Source organism: Osmerus eperlanus, chromosome 21, assembly GCF_963692335.1.
Source record: "Osmerus eperlanus chromosome 21, fOsmEpe2.1, whole genome shotgun sequence".
In the NCBI taxonomy this organism is placed as follows: Eukaryota; Metazoa; Chordata; class Actinopteri; order Osmeriformes; family Osmeridae; genus Osmerus; species Osmerus eperlanus.
This window is the reverse complement of record NC_085038.1, coordinates 11,321,790-11,334,892: the sequence shown is the minus strand read 5'-3', so window position 1 is coordinate 11,334,892 and position 13,103 is coordinate 11,321,790. Positions and strand designations below refer to the sequence as shown.

The 13,103-nt window shown below is 46.5% G+C and overlaps 1 protein-coding gene across 3 annotated transcripts in view; it reads left to right on the top strand.

Annotated features, from left to right (window-relative positions):
• The first annotated feature begins 590 nt into the window (after nt 1–590).
• The window catches only part of nhsb (Nance-Horan syndrome b (congenital cataracts and dental anomalies)), a 26,366-nt gene continuing 13,853 nt past the window's right edge, over nt 591–13,103 (top strand). For all 3 annotated transcript variants that reach the window (XM_062447330.1, XM_062447329.1, XM_062447328.1), the window contains exon 1: nt 591–1,111. In XM_062447330.1, coding sequence (XP_062303314.1) covers nt 832–1,111 — 280 coding nt within the window. In that variant the 5' untranslated portion in view covers nt 591–831. The remainder of the gene's footprint in view (nt 1,112–13,103) is intronic.

The following is a 13,103-nucleotide window of genomic DNA, read 5'->3' as shown; positions in this document are numbered from 1 at the left end:
GAATGCCACTAACGCTCAAATATAAACTTTACTGATATGGGACCGGAATATAAACACAACCGTGTTGAACACTGTGTTCTATAGGCTACTATTAGATAGAGATGAAACACGTGAGATTTAGAAGTAAAATCAAAATAACTGAACGTCTGCTTATATATGTCCGTAGGCCTACGTATGTATGTATACATGCATGTAGGGAGTCAAATGGCCAAGCGGTTAGGGAATCGGGCTCGTAATCTGAAGGTTGCCAGTTCGATTCCCGGCCGTGCAAAATGACGTTGTGTCCTTGGGCAAGGCACTTCACCCTACTTGCCTCGGGGGGAATGTCCCTGTACTTACTGTAAGTCGCTCTGGATAAGAGCATCTGCTAAATGACTAAATGTAAAATGTAAATGTAAATGCATGAAGAGGATGAAGACATTATGTTGCGCTGAGTACAGTTGCCGCTCAAATTCTCCACTAGCTGCTGATCCTGATTCTGGCTCCAGTGCGTAGCGGCTCCAGTACGGGTATTTGAGTTCTCTTCCTCTAAAATCCTCTCAGCCTCTATACACTGAAGCAATGAGTAGCGAGCATCGTGGAGGCTACGGCGGCGACCGGGGCAGGCGCACCACCGACCACTGTATGCGGGCTGGCTGGCGGCGCGCTCCGGCCGTGTGAGAGAGTGTGTGTGCGCGTGTGACCAGAACGTCGCAAAGGATGGAGGATATTAAGGAGATATTGGGAATTTTGAATTGACGAGGGGACAGCGAAACAACTGCTCTTGGATTTTTTATTTATTTATTTATTTTGTCCTCCATAGGGTGGGATTGGGATTATTCCGCATGCAAGATGCCGTTCGCCAAACGGATCGTGGACCCCCAGTTACTGTGCAGGCATCCGATCCCCAACGACGAGGGGTTAGTGTTCGAGGATCTGGGCTCCGTCACAAGTGTTGTTTTGGCCCGGACCCTGCGGCAGTTGTCGGAGCTGGCCAGACACGCCTGCTCGTTATTCCAGGAGCTTGAGAATGAGATTCTCACCACCAACCAGCGGGTCTGGCACCTTCAGACCAAAATAGGCAGGATACAAGAGACCGCCAGCGCTTTGGACCCCAAAAAGGAGGCAGTGCGTAAGTACCCACGAACAGAAATGTGGAGCATTCTCGCAGGTTTGTGTGTGTGTGCGCGTGTGTTTGTTTGATTTGTTCGGGGCCATGGGCATCGCACTGCGTCCAGAACTGGGAGAAGGACACGCGCCTCGGTTTTCACCGTACCCACCGCAGCCGCACTAGCAACTCCAATTGAAATGTCTCACACGGATGCATGCGCACACACCTGCACCGCACCGGAGAGACACATATGTGTGGGTTCCGTTATCACGAGGACACTTAAGCCACTCGGCCCGATTTATGTGCTCGCTATTGATATTTGACGTGTCGGGTGATTTCAATGTGAGCCAGATTCCAGGTCATTGGTGTCGGTTGTGTGTCTGTCTGCGCCCGTCGAGGGCAAGCCTTGGAGGGGCGTAGGGCTGCAGAGGAGCGGGAGACGGCCCCAGAATCCCCACCACCACCACCTTAACCCCCACACATCTAGAAACACATACAGACTATCTCAATTAATCCCGTTTTTGCATATATACAAGATACAAACATAGAATATGAATTTTGAAATATATTTTGGTGCGAGAGAGCGAGATCCTTGTTGACACACATTGGCTTGCGTCTCCCGCGCTCCCCGCTCTTCTGCACGAGCAGACCCAGCCTCCTCCAGCAGCATCACGGCATCAATTATGGATCTGGAAGGAGATGGCGAGGCTGGAGGAGATGGCGAGGCTGGAGGAGATGGTGAGGCGGGAGGAGATGCTCGTTGCAGGGGGATTCATAAATAAGTGATGTCTTGATGGTCTTCTATCGGCGTTAATACCGCCAGATGTGTGATCAACCCTGGAGCAAATTTTATGGTTTGAGGCCTCGTCTGGGCAAAACTAGGTGGAGTAGTGAAAGCCTGTTATAGGTTGTTAAGATGTTTTTAGTATGGTTAAGGTCTCTATGCATTTTATAAGCCCTTATTAGGCAACCATCTTTAGTAATACATTATATGTTATACATTTTACTTAATGATCTCCATGTTTTTTGTGAACACTTCAAAGGCCTAATTATTCCTCAGGCAGGGCCGTGTTTGGCTGCATGTGCTCTAGTGCAGTGAAGTTGGCTAGCCTACTTCTACTCTCTACTCACCTCTGCTACATCCAGCTGAGCAAACTTAGAACTTTCCACCTTAAACCTCTTTTTCTGTCTCTCCGTCCATCTCCCTTGCTTTTCACTTTCTCTTTCTCTCTATCTCTATCTCACTTTTTCAGTTTCTTTTTCAGTTCTCTCTCTCTCTCTCTCTCTCTCTCTCTCTCTCTCTCTCTCTCTCTCTCTCTCTCTCTCTCTCTCTCTCTCTCTCTCTCTCTCTCTATCTCTTCTGTCCCTCACTCTCTCTTCCTCCGGGACCCAGCATATTTGTCAGTGCAATGCAGGCCACGATTGTGTTACATAAGGACACACACACATGAGAACACCCACACACACCATGGCATGCACACACCTGAATGGTGCACACACACACATGTCAGTTGCATACACACGTTCAAACAAAAACATGTTCTCTGTCTCTCTCTCTTTCTCACACACACACGCACACTCACTAATACCAAATGATTTACCGGCTGACCACACAACCAGTAATGCTGGCTAGAGTAGAGACAGGTGGTGATGGCCACCAGCCTCAGTCTTTTCTGAGCTAAAGTCCAAAGTCCAGGTGTTGCTTGTCGACAGGGAGAAAGGGGCTGTCTGGGGTGCATGCATGTGTTGGGGGGGGGGGGGGGGGGGGGATTTGGTCCCACTCCTCATCAACTGCTGCAGTTGGAGCCTGCTGCTACACACCCTGACTCTGCCTCTGGAGGTAAGGACCAGGGAGAGAGTCAAGTATCTGTGTCTGTGTTTGTGTGTGTGTGTGTGTGTGTGTGTGTGTGAGAGAGAGAGAGGCACAGACAGAGAGTGTGTTTATATATGAGAGAGAGAGTGTACGAGAAAGTGTGTGTGTGTACAAAAGACAGAGAGAGAGATACAGAGAGTGTGTGAGTGTGAGTGTGTGTGAGTGTGTGGGGTATAGCCCAGGGCAGTAAGGCCTGTTCCCTGTCTCAAAGTCTGCATGGTAACAGCAGTCCAACAGCAGTATGCAGAGAAAGGCGCGCTCTAACCTTTCACTACAGCGTCCCTCTCTCTCCCCTTCTGCATTACACTCACACACACTCTTTCTCTCTCTACCACACTCACACACGCTCGCTCGCTCTCACACACCCATAGTGTGTGTTGACCGTTGCTGTTTAAAATGTATAGACGAGCCTCGCTGGCCCGAAGGAAAATGGACAGAACGTCCCCCTCCCCTACCTCTCTCTCTCTGTCTCTTTTAACCATCACCTTCTCTCTCTTACCTTTCCCTCTATCGCTTCCTCTCTCTCTCTCTCTCTCTCTCTCTCTCTCTCTCTCTCTCTCTCTCTCTCTCTCTCTCTCTCTCTCTCTCTCTCTCTCTCTCTCTCTCTCTCTCTCTCTCTCTCTCTCTCTCTCTCTCTCTCTCTCTCTCTCTCTCTCTTACTGTCTGTCTCTCTCTCTCTGTCTCTCTGTCTCTCTCGCTCTCTGTCTCTCTCTCTCTCTCTCTCTACACTTGTATATGAATGTGTGTCCTCTGGGTTGTGTGTGTTTGTGTGTGTGTTTGTCGTAGGTCAGAGAGGATAGACGAGGTATGCGAGGACAGATCCTAGAGTTCCCCGCTGCATTTTCACACATGAACAAATGTTATTCTAAGAAATCACCCCCACCCCTCTCCTCCCTCCCCCCTCTGCCCCACTCGCTCCCCCCCCCCCCTTTTCCTCCTACCCTGCCCTACTTCCGTCATGCCAGAGGAGGGTGTCCCGATGTCTGCTACCAGCAGGTTCATCTTTAATGACTCTCAGTCACCCAGGAATGCACACACACACACACAATCCTTTGCAGGTCAAACACCTGTACTGTATTCAGGGTTAAAAAGAGCACCTTATGGAGCAAATAAAGTTTAGGGTAAGGATTGGTTTTAGCTTGGTGGTGTGGTGTGTCTCCACTAACAGTGTGGGTTTGGGTTGCGGAGTGTATTTGCGTGTTTCAGTCAGCTGAGTGGAGACAACGAAAAAAACAAGACTCAAGAATAATGAATAGATCAAAGACATGGAAATGGTCTGCTGCAAAGTCTCTCTGAGGCATGAAGGTCAGATAGCTAATTTTTATAGTGAACACAGAGAAAACAGAGATAAGACACAATAGCTGGTCTACAGAGACACAGGAAGAGGGGAAGGCAATCCTTGTATGTGGCATCCTAAATGGTCCTGACAGTTTTCTTACCGGTCTAAACACAAGACATGGGGAACACACACTAGGTAGGGAGAGCACATACCGACAATAATTAATATCAAACAATTTAGTTCAAAATATCAATGGATATTAAAATGTAAGATAGACATACAATGTCATTCATAGTTTAAGAACTGATCTACCTGTTATGATTAAAATATGCCAATGGTAAATCCTTTCATTTCTACCACAGTGGTTCTACCATTATGACGCATTCTGCTGATGATGTCTGGACACACACACACACACACCAAGTCCTGTGCTCCTCCGTCCTCATGTTTCCATAGATACCACACAAACAGAGAGCAACAGTGTGAGGTCAGGAGAAAGCGGTGTCGTGACGGCGTTTTCCCACGCCTGCTGACAGGCCCACAAACTAAGCCTGCGTCGCCAACTGGAGTCAAGAAAAGCGATTAAGTGAGTCTCATGACAAGGGATTCCTGCTTTTCTAGCTCTTCTAGAATCTTCTACACGAGGCACTGACATGGGACAGATCAATGCAGTACTTGACCTGTACTGTAGAACCAGATCATGTGCACCAATAAAAGATCGCCACCAACAAAATGTTTTTATTACATGTATTTAAGCACAGCTGCAGTCCCTACTAAATAGTATTATTCAAACTATGTCATTTCAGTCATCTAATATGACTTCATAAAACTTGGTATACATCTGGAAAGTGTGGATTACTGTGTGGATTATTGTAGAACATTAGGACAGGTTTTTTGGAAATGTGAATGAACCTCGGAATAAAATTTGGACTCCATTAGTGCATTTGAAACTTCAAATCCTCAACAGCAAAAACATCATAAGACATTTATTGTGGCTGTGTTTTCTTGGTACATCCCCTATGACGTGACGTTACTGCTCCAAATATTTTCAGACACCCCCATGACCAATACACACACACACATAGACACGCAAAAAAAACATACACACACACTCAGACATTGCTGACCTCCCTGGCTCTCTCTCACACTCATGTTGTTCCTGGTCTCCCTCACTCTCTTTTGGCCTCTCCAACTCCCCCCCACCCCTTCTCCACCACCCCCTCTCTCTTATGTTAACATTTCATATTCTGATTTAAGTGTTTTTTTCCTCCAGTAGCAGATAAACATTAAAGTTGCATGGAGAAGACAGACAGACAGACAGACATGTAGCCAGGGACACAGGCAACCAGATGGGCATTCAGACAGACACAGGAGCGGAACAAGAGCATCAGTGAACTCTACAGAACCACCAACATCCCTGGATACTGGGGACTGCACACACACACACACACACACACACACAGCCTACTGAGAAATACAGTAAAAAATAATACATTGTGTGTTACTTTGCTACTGTACTTAGTCCAGATGGAGAGCACACACCCTTTCAGGTTCCATCACACACTCACACACACACACACACACACACTGTGGTAACCAGGGCGCTCACTCAGGCTTTGACCTTGTATGACCGAAAAAAGACAGCACAACCGGGGACAGTCGAACCCAGGTAGGGTGTTTATTCAACAAAACCCAAAAACCAAAATGCCCAAAAAACTCAAATACTTCCCGATGGAGGGAAAGGTCCACTGTCAGGCCTCGTCTCACTGGGGCTCTCTATTCCTGTTTGAAGAGGGCAACAAGGTGAATCATCTGTCATCTGGAGCTCCGACCGTGGGCGCTCTTCCCTTCTCCCTCCCTGTACTGGCCAGCTGACATGCCGTGGCTCCCATGATTAACTGACGAGGTGCAGCTGTGGTCCTCGTTACCCGGCGCGGGAACCCGTGGTACTTCCCCTGGATCACCTGACCCCAAGCTCCAGGGTTGCCACAACACACACACGCACTCCAGAAGCAATCCAACATTGGGACACAGTGTTGTGACATTTGAGGTTTCGGTTAATGTATACAGATACCATTTTGACCGCAAGGCTCTTCCTCCCTGTCGTTCCTCGTGGTCGGAGAGAGAGAGAGCGGCAGTATAGGAGGGGAAATGAAAGAGGAGGAGAAAGTCAGAAAGATAGAGTGAGGAGAGAGAGGAGAAAGTGAGAGGGGAGAGAAAGATACCTCACTCGCTCCCACACGCGCTCTCCTCTTCCACAATCAAACCAAACCAAAAATAGCCTGCCCTGTACAGTATATCTGGTGAACACACACACGACCACACACACAGACATGACCAGCATTTGGATGTCTCTCAGAAACATTTTCTCCTCAGGAAAAAAGAGATAATTATGTTCTCCTCCTAATTAGACCACTGTCAGAGTGTGGGCCTGAAAACAAACTGTAACTGTCTGTGTGTGTGTGTGTGTGTGTGTGTGTGTGTGTGTGTGTGTGTGTGTGTGTGTGTGTGTGTGTGTGTGTGTGTGTGTGTGTGTGTGTGTGCGTGCGTGTCTGTGAGTGTGTGTATGTGTGTGTCTGTGAGTGTGTGTGTGTGTGTGTGTGTCTGTGAGTGTGTGTGTGTGGGTGTGTATGTGTGTGTCTGTGTGTGCGTGCGTGTCTGTGAGTGTGTGTATGTGTGTGTGTATGTGTGTGTGTATGTGTGTGTCTGTGAGTGTGTGTGTGTGTGTGTCTAGTATGCTTCCCATTTACAGACTTTTCAGAAATGAAAGTCCATCATTGTGTTTCAAAATGAGGCGGTCAACAGGACTATGCACACATACAATAAAACACACAAACAGACACACATACAGTAAACACATACACACACACAGAGAAGCACACATACACATGCCTAATCACGCAAAGTCAGTTCTGTTTTCGACCAACTTTGATACTTGTCCACACACACACAAGAACATATGGAAAGATGCATACAGATGTATTAACACTGAGTCCAACTGGTCCATACGGTATCTGAGCTGCAGAGCACCTAATGTTGAACAGAACCTTCAGTCCTTGGATGTAATCTTCTTCATGTGATCTCCTGCCTGTCTATTCTCTGTGACGTTTGTGTGTATCGTGTGTGTGTGTGTGTGTGTGTATGAGCATGATAAACAGCAGATGGAATGAGTGATAAGCACACAAGCGTGGTGATCAGTTTCAGGAGTAGATCCCTATGATCCACTGGTAAACCATATGGCTCATCGGTACACACACACACACACACACACACACACACATGGCGAAACAGTAGAGATTAATCTGCCAACTAGTTTTATATCACGTCAGCTACTAAGAGGTGTCTGTTCTCTCAAGGCTGTTCCAAACAGCTAGGGATCACACACACATACATGCACACACACATACATAGAGGGAGTCCCCTGGAAATCACACACAGCAGTTAATTGTAATTTCCTGCAACTGTAATTATTTGACTGCGTAGAGATAATGACTAGACTAGAGTCTGTTCTGACACTGTTATTACATCCAGTCTGTTAGAGAGCAGGCTAGCACACACACTGACCTCTCCTCTCCTGACCTCTTCCATGCTGTCCTCTCCTCTTTTTTTGTCCTCACCCCTCCTCTCCTCCCTTCTCTTCGTCTCCCTTTCCTCCAGTAGCAGCAGCTGTGTTAGCCTCCAGCTAGCTAGCATGTCTCAGGCCTGTCAGAGGACTGCATGTCAGCCTGCTTATCTACCCAGAGAAAACACATACAGCCAGGCCTCCGAGGACACACAAATACTACAGACACACACACACACACATACACAAACAGATACACTTACATACTCACACACACTGTCCAGCCAGGGAGTTTATGTGTGTGTGTAGGTCTCAAAGGAGGTAGGGAGAGAGAGTGTAAGAGTGGAAATGCATCGACAAAGATCAGATCATGATCACGGCAGTGCTCTGCTGTTCTCTCTTCTTTCTCTGTTCTCCAGACAAAGAACCATATTTATTTAATCTAGAACCCCCTCATCTTCAAACTACATTTCCAAAACCTCTGACTCTTCTGGCAAAATCAAACAGCCCCTAAACCATTTAACCTGTGCTCAAAATCAAACAATGCTTTCAGATCATAAACACAACAATATATAAAGACTAAGGAGCAATCATTAGACACAGCACACACAAATGGAGAACACAGCATCCAGGGGATGTAGTTACATGTAAAGAAAAATGTGTTTATGTATACACAGTAAATGCATTTAGCAATAAAGAAAATATTACAATAACCATCACGACTTAGTACTGTGAACAATGAACAAAGAAAAACCCTCTGGTGTGCCGGATCCAGCCTTGAAAATACTCCACACCTATGTCACCACAGACCAATTCCATTGCATGTAGGAGATTTACCCTGGTATATGAGTTTCGGTCATAGACCTTCCACCGCCACACAGACAAAAACTCTTCAATTGGGTTGAGAAAAGGGCGGTATGGTGAAAGGCAAACTTTTACAGTAAAAATTGCTGGTTGATGTTGAACCATTCTCATATGCTGAAAGGTGACATTGTCCCAAACAACCCAAAACACCTTTAGAAACAGGTATGAACAATTTTGAGTCATTGTGTTTTACAGATTACGACTGTGTTGTAGTTGTGTTTACTGTTTTGCAGTACAAGTGCATCACAGTGCAACATTTTCTGGTGAGTGAGAATGTCTTTAGAGATTTGATTCGACAAATGAGTTTAGGCCACTGATAATTTAGAGAACGTGGTTTAGTGTTGTTTAGCAATTGTGAAAAACTGTAATAAAGCACCTCTATAATCTAATCCAAAACCTATATCCTTTAATCTAGACCCATAATATTATCATCTAGAATCTCTATCCTCTAATCTAGATGCAGTGTTTTCTAATCTAGAAACTAAATCTAGAAACTAAATAATATAATCTATAACCTCCATCCTCTAGTCTAGACCCAGTATCTTGTCATCTATAACCTCCATCCTCTAGTCTAGACCCAGTATCTTGTCATCTATAACCTCCATCCTCTAGTCTAGACCCAGTATCTTGTCATCTATAACCTCCATCCTCTAGTCTAGACCCAGTATCTTGTCATCTATAACCTCCATCCTCTAGTCTAGACCCAGTATCTTGTCATCTATAACCTCTATTCTCTGTATATTCTAATATAGACCCATTATCCTCTAGTCAAGAACATTTTACTCTAATCTAGACACACTATAGTTTGCTCATAATGACTATCTGCCAATTGGGCTGCAATCCCAATGTGTCATGCACACATACAGTATACCCATCCACATGCATACCTGTCCACACACACACACATGCATGCACACATGCACGTACACACAGACACGCATACACACACAAGCACGTCCACACGTGCAGGCCAACACGCAGATCCACAGATTGTTTTCCACCGACATCACCAACTGTGTTGTGTTTTGACTCTTTCGGCCAATCCCGTCTCTCTGTCTGTAACACACACATGCTCTGACATGCACTTACACTCTGTGTTTATGACTGTGTGTGACATCAGCATGCATATTCAGTGACACCACAGCCAACTACACACGCCCATCTGTTACTGCGACAACACAGACAGGCTTTCCACTGGTAGTGAGAGACACTATGTAGACAGAGAGAGAGAGAGGGGTGGGGGATAGAGAGAAGACCGAGAACGAGTGTGAAAGAGGGCAGGAGAGAGGGAGGGCAGATGGGAGGTAGACACATAGAGATAGACAGAGACATGATAGCCAAACCAGACGGAAAATACAGGTGAACGAGGAGGATTTAGGGCAAGAAGAAAACAGGAAAGAATTCTCTAGAAATGTCCCAGGGTGCTCGGTTGGTGCGTCTTATTACTGAGGTCAGAGGTCCCAGGAGATTATATGAGGTCGTCACCTGGAGATGTCTGTTCTGTCTGACAGACTTCATCTCTGAACACGGCTAAAGTAACATCACATGTCCTTCATTAGGACCATTAACCAGTTACCGTTAGCAGGGAGAGTGTTCATCATTATAGTGAAGGCTATGCAGACATACAGTAGCCAAAGTGTACCTACTTGTTGTTTTATGGACATCTTCTTCCCAACCAACTCTAATGTTCAAAGTCCAACCATCAAATTAGTTGAAAATGGTCCTTGATTATCTGCTGTGCTTATTATATGCACTGTTTGTGTGTCGCTTGGGATAAAAGCGTCTGGCGAAGGGCTATGTCATGGAAATGGACCGTGTACACCGTTTTTTATTCCCCTTCTTGGCATATCTTCTGTCCTTCTTTCAAAACAGAGGGCGGGTACACTGTCATCCTGCAGTGGCCCCTCCACTGGGGATGTCAACTGGGGATCACGGGGACTGCTGGTGACTGTGGCCCAGCTTCTGATGTTCCAACTCGGCTCTTACTGGAACCTTCCCTGGAGCCTCCTCATACTCTATTCAGGATTTGGGGTGTTTTGTATATGTTGCGATCGCCTATCCTGTCCCAGTCTCTGTCAGGGTGTAGGGAGAAGGTTGTTTGTTTAAGTGGTTCCTCCTGCTCCTATGTGGTGTGATGGTGCTAATCATGCTAAAGACCTTAACCAGGTCTTGGCTAGTCTGCTAAGTCCCTTGGTAAACCAACAGATTAGCCCAGAGAGGTCAGCTGATGGGGCCTGATCTGATTACAGCCATGTTAAGCAGGAGCGCCAGTCAGTACATTGGCTAATGACCTGCACACTGATAGCTAGCCGAGGAGCACAGAGAAGTACCAGACAACGTATACAAACTGGTAGAGAGAGAGAAAGAGAAAGAGAGAGAGAAAAGAGAGAGAGAAAGAGAGAGTTACCAGACAGTGTTAAGACAAAGGGAGAGAGAGAGAGAGAGAGTATCCAGTGATATCAATAACTCAGCCTGTCTCTTTGGTCTCCTGGGCAAGAGACACATCCCCACAAACATACCTCCACTTATACATAACCACTCACACACAAATCCTAACAAACACATCCACTCGCACACATCTACACACAGCCACACGCACACATACACACATACACATAAACACACGTCCAGACAGACGTACACCACCCACTGGTCTTCTTCTGACATCTCGCGGGACAACCCCTGTTGTTCCTGACCTCACTGATCGGACATGCTTGTTTCCACGGTGACCCCTGGAAACACCATGCTTGCGGCAGTACCTCTGGAAAACACACACATACACCAACACACACACACACACCCCACATACACAAGCAAAGGCTAACACACATAATAATACACACCACTCAAATCTACTTTAACAGTAGGGATTAAATTGAACATAAAATTCCCGCCTAGTTGAAGTCAGTTTTTGTCCAGAACTCTATTCAGCAGAATCCCCAGGGATTATCTACTCTGTTACTCTGGAGGAGAAGAGACAGGATAGGAGAGGAGAGGAGAGGGAAGATGAAGGGAGAGGATAGGGCAGCAAAGGAAACTGGATGAGGGGGGAGAGGAATGGAGTGAAGGGGTGAGGAGAGCAGAGTGGAGGGGAGAGGAAGAGAGGAGGTGAGGGTGAGTGGGATTAAAAAAGGAGGAGGAGGAGGAGAGAGAAGGAGCAGACAGGAAAGGAGAGAAGGAATGAGAGAGAGCAGCAGTGCATTCTGGGGAACAGGGAAGAAATAAGACTCTTCCAAGAGAGTAATCCTCTCTGTCACATCAATATGACAATAACCACATCACACACACACTCACCACACACCCTTCTCTCTATCTCTCTAGAAGCCCAGACTGAAAGCACAGTGGAGTTCTGGGTGCAGGGTGTATCAATGGTCTTGAGTACAGGAAGGAAGGAAGGAAGTGAGGAAGGATGGAAGGATGGAAGGATGGAAGGATGGAAGGATGGAAGGATGGAAGGATGGAAGGATGGAAAGATTGAAGTGAGGAAGGATGGAAGGAAGGAAGTGAGGAAGGATGGAAGGATGGAAGGATGGAAAGATGGAAGGAAGGAAGTGAGGAAGGATGGAAGGATGGAAGGAAGGAAGTGAGGAAGGATGGAAGGATGGAAGGAAGGAAGAGAGGAAGGATGGAAGGAAGTGAGGAAGGATGGAAGGATGGAAAGATGGAAGGACACACAGCACAGCACACAGTGTGTGCTGTGCTGTGTGTCTGTACAGGTGTTTGCATATCAGTGCACTGTTTTACAATGTGTCTGTACTGTGTTCATGTCTGTATAGTGTGTGTGCGGGTGTCTTTACAGTGTATATGTATCTGTAGAGTGTGTGTGTGTGTATTGCATGTGTGTATATTATAATGCAGAGTGCTGTCGTTAGAGCTGCTAAGAGCAGATAATTTGGTTAACCTATTTCCTCCTCTAAGCCTGCTCTGACTCCAACTAGCTATCCTCTGGAAAGTATAAATAGAAGCAGAACACACACATACTCACTCACAGGTAAAGGCACTGGTGTCACGCAGTTCCTTAAGGCTATTCTGTGTGTGTGTGTGTGTGTGTGTGTGTGTGTGTGTGTGTGTGTGTGTGTGTGTGTGTGTGTGTGTGTGTGTGTGTGTGTATGTGTGTATGTAAGTCTTTGTGTGTGTGTGTGTGTGTGTGTGACACCAGCATCAGTTACTGTACTCTGGCTGATTCAGTCTCTGCCTGGTCTGCTGCTCTCCTCTTATTGGTCGATGCACTATCTGGTCATCCTATCAGATTAGAGAACGAAGCCGTGTGTAGAATATTAACGAGCATCCTACTCTGGTTTTCTGCATCCCCCCCTTCTCTCTCCCTCCTCTCTCTCCATCTCTGTCTCACTCCATTTCTCTCTTTCTCCCTCTCTCTGTCTCTCCATCTCTCTCTCCTCTCTGTCTCTCAATCCCTCTCTCTCTGTCTCTTCTC